The sequence below is a fragment of the Drosophila subobscura genome, chromosome E (assembly GCF_008121235.1).
Source record: "Drosophila subobscura isolate 14011-0131.10 chromosome E, UCBerk_Dsub_1.0, whole genome shotgun sequence".
NCBI lineage: Eukaryota > Metazoa > Arthropoda > Insecta > Diptera > Drosophilidae > Drosophila > Drosophila subobscura.
The window spans coordinates 14,257,770-14,270,474 of NC_048531.1; the positions used below are offsets into that span (position 1 = coordinate 14,257,770).

At 45.0% G+C, this 12,705-nt stretch overlaps 1 protein-coding gene and 3 non-coding genes across 4 annotated transcripts in view; 1 reads left to right on the plus strand and 3 right to left on the minus strand.

Moving 5' to 3' along the window:
* The window catches only part of LOC117891455 (ecdysone receptor), an 80,202-nt gene that overhangs the window by 56,463 nt on the left and 11,034 nt on the right, over positions 1-12,705 (minus strand). Inside the window, exons 3-5 of the mRNA XM_034796938.1 lie at positions 10,276-10,396; positions 7,125-7,757; positions 6,892-7,058 (exon numbers count right to left, since the gene is read on the minus strand). Of these exons, the coding sequence (XP_034652829.1) occupies positions 6,892-7,058; positions 7,125-7,633 (676 nt within the window). The 5' untranslated portion in view covers positions 7,634-7,757; positions 10,276-10,396. The remainder of the gene's footprint in view (positions 1-6,891; positions 7,059-7,124; positions 7,758-10,275; positions 10,397-12,705) is intronic.
* On the minus strand, positions 7,831-7,904 carry Trnan-guu. The gene has a single exon. It is a non-coding gene; the product is annotated as a tRNA-Asn (tRNA).
* Positions 8,256-8,329, plus strand: Trnan-guu. Its single transcript has one exon. It is a non-coding gene; the product is annotated as a tRNA-Asn (tRNA).
* Trnan-guu lies at positions 8,514-8,587 on the minus strand. The gene has a single exon. It is a non-coding gene; the product is annotated as a tRNA-Asn (tRNA).

A 12,705-nucleotide genomic window follows, 5' to 3' on the forward strand; every position in this document is an offset into this window, starting at 1 on the left:
CGAAATGACTGCCTGACTGACTGACTGACTGTCGTACGGAGAGGAGTGGGCAAAACAACTGTCTCTGCAGAGAACAAAAAGCGAGAGAATTACGCGTACAATTGTGTGCATGATGACGACTGATGAAATATAAAAGTCCCCTCCCCGCCTGTCCGCACTCCTCTCTACCCTCCTTTGGCTTCCAATCAGCCAGCGTATATATGTGTTAATGGGTCTCTGACCTGATTTAATAATAATAAATAAACTGTCGCGCATTCAGACAGCAGGGGAAAAAGTGATAGCATCACACACACACAGGGAAAGAGACAGAGCAGAAGGGAGTACATACTCGAATGAGCAATAAATACATGATTGAATTAGAGTATATTTGCGATTAAATCAATTGCACATGAAAACCAATTGAAGTTTCAATTACATTTATATCAAATTTAAGAGAAATCTCAGGCTGAAAATATCCTAAAACCATGCAGAAGTTATCAATGGCATGGACGGTGAAACAAATTTTGTTATCTACTCAAAATAATCCTCTCCACCACTGTCTATGCACTCATGAAACGCACTGTACAAAAAACGTCCATATAAAACGCGAGAATTATCGCCAGCGTCTGTTTATTATTATTATTATTTTTTTGGCAAATTTGTAGCTCGATTTTTTTTGGCACTGTCTGTGTCTGTGCTTGTGTGCAGTGTGGAGGAGCCGTGTGGAGCTGTGTGTGTGACCTTGAAATGGGTTGCGCTTTGTTGTTGGCGAATTTTGGAAATTATCGCGCGTGTTTCTGTATTCCACATACGAGCATGTGTATGTGCCGCTCTCTTTGCGACTCTCTCTGTCGCTGCCTTTTCCCCTTGTGTCTTGCACTGTCTTTCTCTCTCTCTCTCTATAATGCTCCATCCCACTCTCCATATCTCTGTGCTGCTTTGCGCCAAACGAAAGTCGCTCGACGCTTTCATTTTGATCGTATACATGAATGTACATGTGTATGTATACATAATGTACGTACGACGAGTCGGTTGACAAAATGCAACCAGCTACAAAAAATAGGTATTTCGTACACTTAAGGTCAACAAAATAGTACCACAAATACAAATACAAAAAGCATAAGAAAAAGCATGCTGAAAAATGTCTTCAAAGAGCGAAAGAATGTGAACAAATGTTTTAGGAAGTTCCCAGGTATGCGAATGATTTCAGTAGCGAAGGAAACCATTCAAATTCCCTCTGTACTAAGAGCTGAATATGTGTAAATGAAAACAAGAAAATATTCCTAATTTTAGGGGAGCAAAATATTAATTTCAATTTAATTGTATATTCCATTTTTTTCTAAGACACTCTTATTGTGTCAACCTCTGCTGTTTGCACATGAAAATGAGAGCCCAAAAAAAAGAATACAAAAATTAAAATGCGCTCCGTAATTATCACAGTCGCTGCCATGAAATTAATTATCTTTTTACAGAGATGCACGATAAACTTGCGCGATCCGCACCACTCGCCAAAAGCCAAAGTTCGCTGTATTAATTCAAGGCCAAGTGCGATACGCGAAAAAAAGTGCAAACAGCAGTAGCAGCAGCAGCAGCAATGAGTACTCGCATTCAGACGCACAGATACGAATATATACAATATATTCCCCATATAGTACAAATAAATATAGTAGCTACAGATGTATCAGCAGCAAGCAGCAAGCAGCAGCAGCAAAATCGCGGCTAAAATGTGCGAAATGTTTTCTCTTTTGTGATGTGTTTTCTAGGGGTTCGACTACAAGCTAGAACCAAGAATGTAAATCCTCTTCAAACTTTATCTTTTCTAGTTCTGATAGTTTAATGGCACCTGCTAAATCCTTTGAATGGAAACGATTGTGCCTCTTTCATTACTGCCACTTAAATCTTGTAAAAATGCCAATCACCTGACACGAGGCGGCTACAATAAATAAGCTCAAATGCAAATTGAAGTGTCCTGCCTGCGGACTGACACCTCAAATCCATTTTTGGCACGTAGCTCACGTTTATGGGACTAGGCATGAGCAGAGCGAGAGCTTAATGGAGGGAGAGCCCCACAGGTCAGGTCGGAGCGCTGGGCTGGGCCATTCCATGGGAAGCTTTCGATCGGAATATTCATCAAAACAACAACGTAATCATCAGTGTCATTATTATGTTGCTGAATGATGTTGATAATGATGATGATCATCATTTAGTTGTTGTCGTCACCATGAAAGCGAAAAGCGAAATTAAATTTCACATGAATTTCAAGGACAAACCCAATGTGCACATATGTACCGCCCCTGTATCGGGGGAATTTGTTATTTTTTTTGTGTGTTGTGTTTTGGATTCGGCTTCAGCTTCGTTTTCTTTCTTGTGTGTGTTTTTTTTTGGTTATTTCTCTTTGCTGCTCTTCTCCTTTTTTTTAAAGGAATTAATTGTGCGGGTTCTGCACGGCACACACACAAACACATAGAGGGCACACAGGGAAGCGGCATGGAGATTGCATTTATATATGTATAGTCGAAAAAAAAGAACAGAACAGAACTGAACCCGGCCACTCCACCATCGACAGAGCGTCGCACGAGGCTCTTGTGCTAATGGCATTTGGCCTATTTATGCTTCCACGTATTCTGAATCCCACACAGATACACACACACACACACACTGGCAGAGAGCGTGCTGCGATATTAGGTAACGCTTGCGCTTGCCCCTGCCACAGTCCTCACTGCAGGGTTTCAAATTTTGTTTTTAACCCTTCCTGCACCCTCCCATGGCCACTCCTCGCTGAAGCTCTGGGGGTAACTTTTCAGTTTTTGAAGCTTTTGAAATCACTCATCGACAAATGGCGCTGCAGTTGGGAAGTTAATTGGGTTAGAAGCGCATTTGGAACATGGCACACTCACAGGGTGGCTGTATAAAGTTTAGAAATGTTAAGTTAGTTCGGAGTAAAGAAAATAATAGCAGCTTGGAGGATCAGTGCATCATTATTATAAAAATATGAGAGAGTTCTTCTTACAATCTACCATTAGATAGCCTCTTTCTAATGCATTTTCAGCCATTTCCCTTGATCCGTTCGCCCTGATCGTCTGAGAAAATGCATCTGTAGAGCGCACCCTATATATTTTTTCATTATCGTTGCCGCTTCCTCCCCTTTTCGGCACTCCCCTCACTCTCTTTCGTTTTACTCTTTATGCACGTATGTATTTCTCCCCCATCTATGTACGCGTATATTTGTATGTTTTCAAGATCAAGGTCAAGCTATATACTCAAAACTTATGTACTACAAAAATGCCAACAAGAACAAAACCAAACAAAAAAGAAAGAAGCAGCCGAAGGGAACGAAGGGAAAGAGGAAAGAATCGCAAACATGTGCCGCCTTCGTTCGAGGCTTTGGCATAAACAATGGCAGAGCCTTTCGGTCCGATACTGAAGTCCATCCATCCAGCCATCCATCCGTCTGTCCGCTCGTCTGTCCGCTCTGTCCGCTCTGTCCGCTCGTGTGCTGTGGCTGTGGTTAAGCAACCCCTGCAGACCATTTGACACACTAAGGCAAAAGTTTTTGTTTTTTTTTGTGTGTTAATTTTTGGACAATGGCAGACAAGTGTACCTGCTGTTTGGAGAAAAAAAACTTTGCAAAAAAAAAAGCAGCTGCTGTCGACGCAGACAGCGCCGAGGAAGACCTTGAACAGACTCGAGGAACAACAAGAAGAACCAGAACCAAGGAACCGCAGCGACAAATTTGGAAGAGGAGTCTCTCGGACGAAACGAAACGATCGCATCGCATCGCATCGCATTTTGGTCAAGCCACAACAAATTCTAAGGCATAATCAGGAAATGCAAGCACCGCCAGGCAGAGAGAGGAGCGGCGGGAGGCGGTAAAGAGAAACCAAAACCAGTTCTTAGAGGACCCATCTTATATCCTATCGTTCGTTTTTTATGTGTATTTTTTTTGTTCGATCCCAGAGTGCCAGACACACAGCCAGACAGACGACAACAGAGCGGCAAACGGTTATCATGTTTCAGGCACATGATTGAAATCATTGTTTGGAAGGAAGGCGAAACCTTGAAAAGCTTTACGGTGTGCAGAGTGAGGAGTGGGGAGTGCGGAGAGTAGCTAGGCTCCTCCTTCATGTTGCGTGTCCTGCACAGATTAAGGCACTGAAAAGAACAAAACAGAGTCTGGGCTTGGGCTTGGGCTTGGTCTTGGCTGTCTAGACATTTGGGGGTACGGCGAGAAACCTAATTGCATACATTGCTCAATCGATGCGATGCGATGCGATCGATTCGATTTGGTTTTGGTTTCGGTGCGGTTCGGTTAGGGTTTCTTCGGAAAGTGCCTGCAGGCAGGAGCAGCAGCACCTTTTATGCTAATTTACGTGTTAGGTGGAGTAGTTCTGGAAACTGAAACTTATGCAATTAACAGTTAAGAGAGGATATGCTTCTGAATGGCAGCGCATGAATCATATTTAAGGATTTATGCTGGTACAGTTGCTGCAGGAATTAGCCATCGATGGACAGATATCTACACAAGAAGACTTAATGCAAATCCTAGAGCTAACTTTAGCTTTTTATCCCTTTTCTTTGCTTTCATTCAATGCATTTGTTGAACCGAAATAACCTTGCCATTTGTGTCAGTCACACAAGATTAATGAGCCGTAGACCATATCTCCACATATCCATATAAATAACCAATTCCAATTCCCACAACTCAACGAATGAAAACCCAAAGAAGCAATGAGAGGAAAATGTCAAGAAAATGTTGGCCAAAATGGCAAAGAAATCAACCATGCTAACATCCATTTTGGGCAGACACTGAAGCGGGGGTTTCCTTGCCTTTCTTTTCTTTCATGGGAGAATTGTTTTCGTGGAATTGCGCATACGCCACATTGCACAGGACCCTTCAACCCACCCACACACCAACAGAGAAAAAAGCCAATCGCCAGTGAAATTGCAAAATGGAAAGAAAAAAACACAACAGAGAACACAGACAGGAGGTGAACGAGGATGCTGTCTGGTGGGGTTGTCCTCGCACACAAACAGCAACAGCCTTGGCATGATTTCATTACACACCCTCCCCTTTGGGGTGTGCGGAGCTCCTGCCTCCTGCCCCACCAGACAGTACTCTGGGGCGCCGACTCATTCGTTTTTTGGGTCGCCGATGCCCGCGCACCGCCAGACACATCCACAAGACGAGTGGCAAAGTGAAAGCGTGGCAAGTTCAAGCGCACGCACAATTTGAGGGGAACGCACTACAGGAACGGAGAGGGGTGGCAGGAGGCAGCAGCCAGGAGGCGGTACATGGCAGAAGTCAGGTGGCGTCCCAAAGGATCGATTATTTTTTGGGCCGACTTGGGGCCATTTTATTTTAGTAGTCATAAAAGCAACCAAAAGGACCCTCCGCCACAAAAGTCTTCACACAAAAAACGATAAAGAAATGAAACAAAGGGGAACCGCAGCCATGAATACCCTGTAGAAACACCTCAATGGAAGCCGCAAGCACATTGCCTTCCCACCCATTGAAGTGCCATCATAGCCTCCCTCCGTAAAGGGTATGAAGAGCTGTCTGACCTTGAAGCCAGCCCCTATTTGGGTTCCCCCTCAAAAACTGAGGCTGAAATTCGGGTCCAGGGCGTTGGCTTGTGCGTGCGTCTGGCGTGGCTAGCGAAGAGAGGGAGGGGGAGGGCTTTTCTGTATCTTCCACCTCAAAGTTGGTTGTCCCTCCCAAAACCTACCGCACAAAACACATTCACCCACACCCACAGCCCCTCTTTGAGGACTCTCTGAACATTTAGTGCCAAAAAACGACGTCAACGTCGCTGTCTGGGTCTGTCTGTGTGTGTGTGCGTGTGTCGTAGTCCTCGTCTGGTGACCTTCAACTTTCAACTTTATTGCCATTGTCAGTCAGACGCCTATAGCTCTCCTCCCACGCAACCCCCACCATCCCTCCTTGGCCCTTTTCTAATCATCTGTCTGCTGTCTGCGGCGCGTTTTGGTAATTTCGTGGCTTACATTCGGGTGTGGTGGTGGGTCTGAGGTGGGGGTGGCGTGGCCGCTTTTATTTGCCATGTCTGCAGTGCGTGACCTTGAAGCCGGCCACGTTTTCACGTGAAAGGTGAAAGGCACGTTCTCGGCTTTATGTCTACAAATTTCTCAATGATTGTGTATCCGTGTGCCCCATGTCTGTGTGTGTGTGTGTGTGTGTGTGTGTACGTGTACATGTGTCCGCATGTGTCTATGGAGGCGTGTATTCTCGAGTCCTTGGTGTATTCTAGTCCGAGGTTCGTGCCTAATTCCCTTTTTAGGTTGCCTTTGCACCTTCATCCCACGTCATATTGAATTTAGCATTTTCCTGATTTTAATCTGGACTCACAGCTATTATTGGCGAACGACAGGTGAACAAACTTGGGCAATAGATGCACCACACATATTTATATAGATTAGATTAATTAGACTGGTTGAGTAATACGACATTTTTGAGAACGTTCATCATCAAATTAATTAAATTCATTCAGCTGCAATAGCGCCGTGAATTCCATAGGGATAAATCAGTCAAATACCATGGAAAACTCCATGCTCGAATTGTTTCTATGGAACATCTCAACGTTTATAGTGCTAAAATATCATATCTTCTTATAATAAGTTTCCTGAACATATTTCAAAGAATATCGAGGGCTGCGTAGGATACCAAATTTTCGATTAATTATATCGAAAAGGAAGCTTTACATTTTACAGTGGCGTCATCTATGAATTCTACATAGACCTACTTCTCCTACATTTCATCTACACAGTTATTACATACATTTGATTCAAAATACTGTCGTGGCGAACGCCACCTACACGGGCACTCATGGCGCCATCTGCCTATTCTAGCTTGTAACTTAACACTCTGTTAACTTGCACCTTAGCAGCTGAACTCACCTGTTTTGCCATTGGGACTGTAGGGATCGTAGCTGCCGGCGGACATGGGCGACGCGTAGCCGTTGGACATGTTGTAGCTGTGATTCTGAGAGCCGGGTGACGGCGAGAGAGGCGGGGCAGAGCTGGGCACGCTGCCCGGACTGGGTGTGGACATCCAATCCTCAGGACTGAAACGGAAAGACAGAGAGAGTGACAGTTAGGCTTGAGCCGTAAAAGCGAACGTGAACACTTACGCATCTAAGCGTGGCCGCTTGCTGGGGACCAGCACCAAGTGTCCGTTGGCAGCCGCAGCTGCAGCAGAGGTCGATGCTCCCGCCGCTGCTGTTGACTTGTTGTTGGGTGTGGGGGTTCCAGATCCAGCCACTGCTCCTCCCCCCGCAGTGCCGGTGGTCAGGGCTATAATGTCAGGCATGGGCTCTATTTTAATTGTCGTGGGTGTAGTGGGTGTGGCAGTGGGCCTCAGCGTTTCCTCTGCGACGGTCACTGCTATTTTTGTCGCTGCTGCTGCTGCGATGGTGACCCCATTTGCTGCACTGGCCGCATGCAAGGTCAGGGCGGGGGCGGCAGTTGCATGGCTATGGCTACTGCTGGATGGAGGGAGGGTGCTGGAGGCAGTGGCAGCGGCAGACAGCTGTTGTTGCAACAAAATGTGGCTGGGAATCTTCTGCTTGGTGTGTGGTTGCTGCTGATGCTGTTGCTGTGGTTGTGGCTGCTGCTGCAGTGTAGCATTCAGGCGGTACATGTTGCATGTACGATACTTTTCCTACGAGCAATTGATTGTTTCACAGGCTGCGTCTGACCACACGGCCAAGCCTTCATGTTGCCCACATGCATGTTAATTACATAATTCCCAAGAGATTGAAAACCTGTCAAAGAAAGTAAAGAAAATTGTTTAATTAGTAAAAAGGTAACGTAAAGAAAAAATTCAAAAAGTTGTGCCGCCCCCGGGTGGACTCGAACCACCAACCTTTCGGTTAACAGCCGAACGCGCTAACCAATTGCGCCACGGAGGCTGATGCCGCTGTTATGTCAAATGGCGACCAAAAGCGAAGCTGCTGCCTATAATTATGGAAACTTGCAAAAAAAAACTTTCCCTCGCTATAATCACTTTAATCACACCTACAATTTGATTCATCCCAAATAATAAGTCCATCAGCTTAATATAATATTAATAATTTCTTTTTAGATTTAGAATGCAAACCAAAAAATGACAGAATGAGGTCACCAAGCTTTTTGTTGTGATCATGTTCAGCTACAATATTTTGTTAACTTATCTGGCTTAAAGTTTGATATGAGGAATCAGTATCAAAATCATTGGGTTATCTCTTTTCGAAAATTAGTTATAATTTTTCGCTGCTTCTATAGCCTCCGTGGCGCAATTGGTTAGCGCGTTCGGCTGTTAACCGAAAGGTTGGTGGTTCGAGTCCACCCGGGGGCGGCAAGAATATTTTTTACTTTCAATTTGAGCTTCGCTGATTATTTTGCAGCTCTACTTTGACCATGTGCCCAACTCGAATGGTAAGCTTTTTCATCATATTCCCAATAACAGTATATGTTTTTTAGATCCTTTATTATTCGATGGGTTTTGAAAAATATAAATAGGAACATCAAAAAAGTTTTGCCGCCCCCGGGTGGACTCGAACCACCAACCTTTCGGTTAACAGCCGAACGCGCTAACCAATTGCGCCACGGAGGCTGTTGTTCTGCCGCGGTCAAGTGGGGTTCTTAAGATGCAGGCGTGCTCTCTGGGATCCCTCAATCTACCCCTCGACAAGGTGCCGCTTTGGGCTCAATTAAAAAAATGCTACAATGTAATATAAATAAAATTACTAGCCACTGACTGTAGGGTACAACTATTACGCTTCTATTACAATTTACTTAATCAATGGCATTTTGAAAGAACACTATATTATTTATATGAATCGAATGGAATAGCATGACAAGATGTCAATTACCTGCTTGGCGAACGGGGTCAATGCAGTAGTTTAATGCACTGTAAGTACGTGTGGCATGCAACCCTCGAACCCCAGGCCAGCACCCACTGAATGCGGTGCTTTTGTGCGAGTGAAAATTGAATTCTCAAGTGCACCGCAAAACCCGACATTCACTCTATACACACGCCCCCCTAACGCCACCCACACCAGCAGGGGCATGTATGAACGCACCCAACCGGGGGCGCCGACAAAATGGCGTAAGCATATTGACCCAGAATCCTTGATAAGGTCGTTTTACGTTGGCCAGAACTGCCAACATTATAGCAGCAGTGGCAGCAGCAGCCATACGACCCCACAGCACCGACCGACTGAAACCGAACGCCACCGACCCGACCGACCAACCGACCGCCGTTGACCCAATTTCCACGGATGCTTATATAACAGGGGAGACACATCACACACACCTCGCCCGCCCTGATAATGTGATTGTGATGATTATCAAATGTTAATTAACCAGCAGCAGAAGGAAGGAGCGCCGCAGACCGAGACTGAGACTCAATCAAATCGCGGAAAATGAGGGGAAATTCTACGAGTGCATGGCAGCGAATGCAAAATTTGTGCAGATTGGATTCTATTTTTGTGGCAGAGACTTTTATTTGCGACGATGTCGGGCCCCGCCGGAGCCACCCCAGCCCGCCCCCTATTTGCATTTGCCAGAGTTTATTCGCCTTTCGGATCGGAACGATTCGGTTCGGTTCGGTCCGCCTCTGACATGTTGCACTTGCACTAATTTCGTGGACCCACACCCCACCCCATGACCATCCCCATCCCCATTCACGGGTTATGCCTGATGTATGAGTAAACAAACGTTCTGACAGACCGGACAGACACAACTGTCCGATGGAGGAATAGCGAAAAAGAGGCAGAAGAAGAAAGAGACACTGTAAACGATGCATTTCCGCTGCACAACAAAATAAAACCAGAAGAATTTCGTTTTAGTTTTATTTGTAAAAGCCCCAGGAAAAAGAAAAACCTGGTGGCGGCGGCGACCACAGCAGCTCATCTGCATTTCCAATTGCCGGACAGCTGCAATTTATGTGCATAGCAATTAGCAGCAAGAATAAGTTGGCGGTTTTGGTTTTGATTTTGATTTTGAGAGTAGACTTTCACGGAATTCGTTATCACCAAGAGAGTTGTGTGATAACAGAATGCCTCACCCTTGGTTTCCTAAAGCCGGAAAAAGATTGTAGGCTGCATTTTTTTTGCTGTAGACGCCGTTTTGATGTGTGGCCTATGGCCACCGAAGAGATACTCTATTTCATTTACTCCTTTAACCTCCCTTGAGTGCTTTAATCACTTACATTTCCCTATTTCTCAATTCAATTCAATTTCTATTCCAATTACGGGTATAAATTTATCCCCTACTTCCGCTTTTAGTTGCTTTACTCACCTAATTTCGCATGCAGTTTGATTATAATCCAAAAATATACCGTCACTGGGTCTGTTTACTGCTAAAGTATATAAAGTGTTTCTCACTTTTGTTTATTGCTTGTGTATTATTTCACCAAAATCTGCAATTAAAAATTGAGAGAAAGAAAATCTCCATGAGAAACATAATAATTGCACTTTTCACTGTTTCTATAAATATTATTATCAAATTATATGCAGCCCACGGTGCAAATGCACTTCCCCCAGACACGTGCATTTGGGTCCGCTCTCTCTCTCTCTTTCCTCACTGCTTTCTGTACTCGCTCTTTTTGTTTCCGTGAGAGATTAAAATAATGGCAAAAATCTCACTTTTGAAAAACTTTGAATGAAAATATCATTGGCACTTTGAGAGAAATTGGCACCGTGGAAATTTAACATTTTTCTGGTAATTAATAAACATTGCACGAACAGCAGCTATCCGCTCTCACAATTCTTGCACGCCACTCACTCCACTCTCTCTCTCTTTCTTTCTCTCTTTTTTCTTGAGAGCGAGTAAACAACCGCAACTGCATGAAAATGTTTAGGCCAAGGGTTGGGGGAGGCCGGGGGACGTGTCACTCCGGCAGCCAGCAGAAACTAAAACATCAAAATATCTAGAAGTTGTTGTTCCCTTTGCTATTCTTTCATCCACTTATGATGGAGGAAATCTTTTGGTTTGTGTGTTTCTCACGAGAAGAATATTCACTGTAACAAACACCCACCACAAACGCGTGTAGAAACGGCTGCAGCTTGTTAATTAATCCAAAAAAATGTGTTACACTTTTGCACTGCTCACTGACGATTTCTGGCACAACATTTGCATTCATTTGTTGTAATTTTTGTGCACTTTTTCCACCGACGGCGGTCCGCGCGATGTAATTTTTATTACGAGAGCCGCGGCGCGCACAAATGAAACTCAACGTCCTCGCCGCCCGCCGCAATCTGCTGCTGCTGCTTCTGTCAGTCAGCTTGTCGTCCGCTCTCACGCTCAGGTAAAGCTCTCTCTCTCTCTCTCTCTTGTAATTGTTGCTTTTGCTGCGCCTGCGCTCCGTGAGGTGAGCGTAGCTGGCGTCTGACTTTTTGAGCTTGGCAATGCCGTCTGACTTTTGGTTTCTGCTGCTGCTGCTGCTGGGATGTTGTTGTTGTTCAAAACTTAAGCTGCGCTTCGCTCCAACTTTCGCGGGAGCTCCGTCAACGGATGGCGTGCAGCGGTATGTGCACAGTGGGGCAATGTTGCTGCGAAGATATTTAAATGTTGGAAGTTCTAAGCAATCGGAAATTTAAACAAAATTCACACTGGCAAACTGAGGTGCCTAGGTGTGGGTAGATTGCACTGCACTTGCCCCACTGTGCATACTTGTTGTCTCTGTGGCTAGCTTTTGGGCCAGAGTGGCGGAACTTTTGAGAAACCGAAAACTGGTTTTCGTGCTTGGGCCCATTGTAGACTCGAAGACTCTCTGTCTGTTTGTTGCTGGTATTCTTGGTTTCTTTTTCACTCTGTCTCGCGCGTCGTCTCTCTTTGAGCTCTACTTGTTGTTGCCTGCCCGCGCTACTGCTGTGGTTTGCCTTTGTTGCTGTTGCTTTTGCGCTTTTGACTTTGTAACACACTTTTTTTGTGTGTTGATTTCGCCCGCCGCTGCTGCTGCGCTGCTGCTGCGCTGCTATGTGACTTTTGATTTTAATAGTTTTTTCGCTGGTTTTTTTCTCATGTTTTTTTTTCAATGATTTCGGTTGCTCTTTTTCCACAGTCCACTCACAGTGCATGCTCTTCTGCGTGTATGAGAGTGGTTTTTTTATTTCGTGGGAATTTGGCAATTTTTTGTTTTCAACGGTTCCCAAAGCCAGCAAAAAGGTCAGGTGTGTCGGTGTGGCCCTTCTTGAAAGAGAATCCCAAGATGTTTCTTTGAATTTACTGTTATTTACCTGGAACCCAACATAACCTCACACTGCCTCTCATGCACCCTCTCTAATTGGCTATAATCGTCTATTGAACCTATTAGCAAAGGCACGAGGTACGAAGCAGGGGGCTAGAGAATCCAATAAAGCGCAGGGTCGTGCAAAATGCAGAAATGGAAGTGCATCCCACCCAACCCACTACCTTAAGTGGGAATAGAGTGATTTCCCGCTAAACTGCACTCAATGGAGGTGAAACGGAAGCGGTGGAGCAGTAGACGGGAGGCAGAAGAGGGTTGGGCTCCACGCCCCAATTGAATGGTTTGACACGCGAGCGAATCGCAGGCGAAAAAAACCGCTGGCGCAGCGATGACGAAAATGTTAAGGAACCAACAACACGAAATACATCAGCAACAACAACAAATGAAAAACTAACACAACAACGGCAACGACGACGAACGGCAGAAAGTTGAATGACATAAAACATCAACTGACCTTCAACTCTGAGACTGAACCTTAG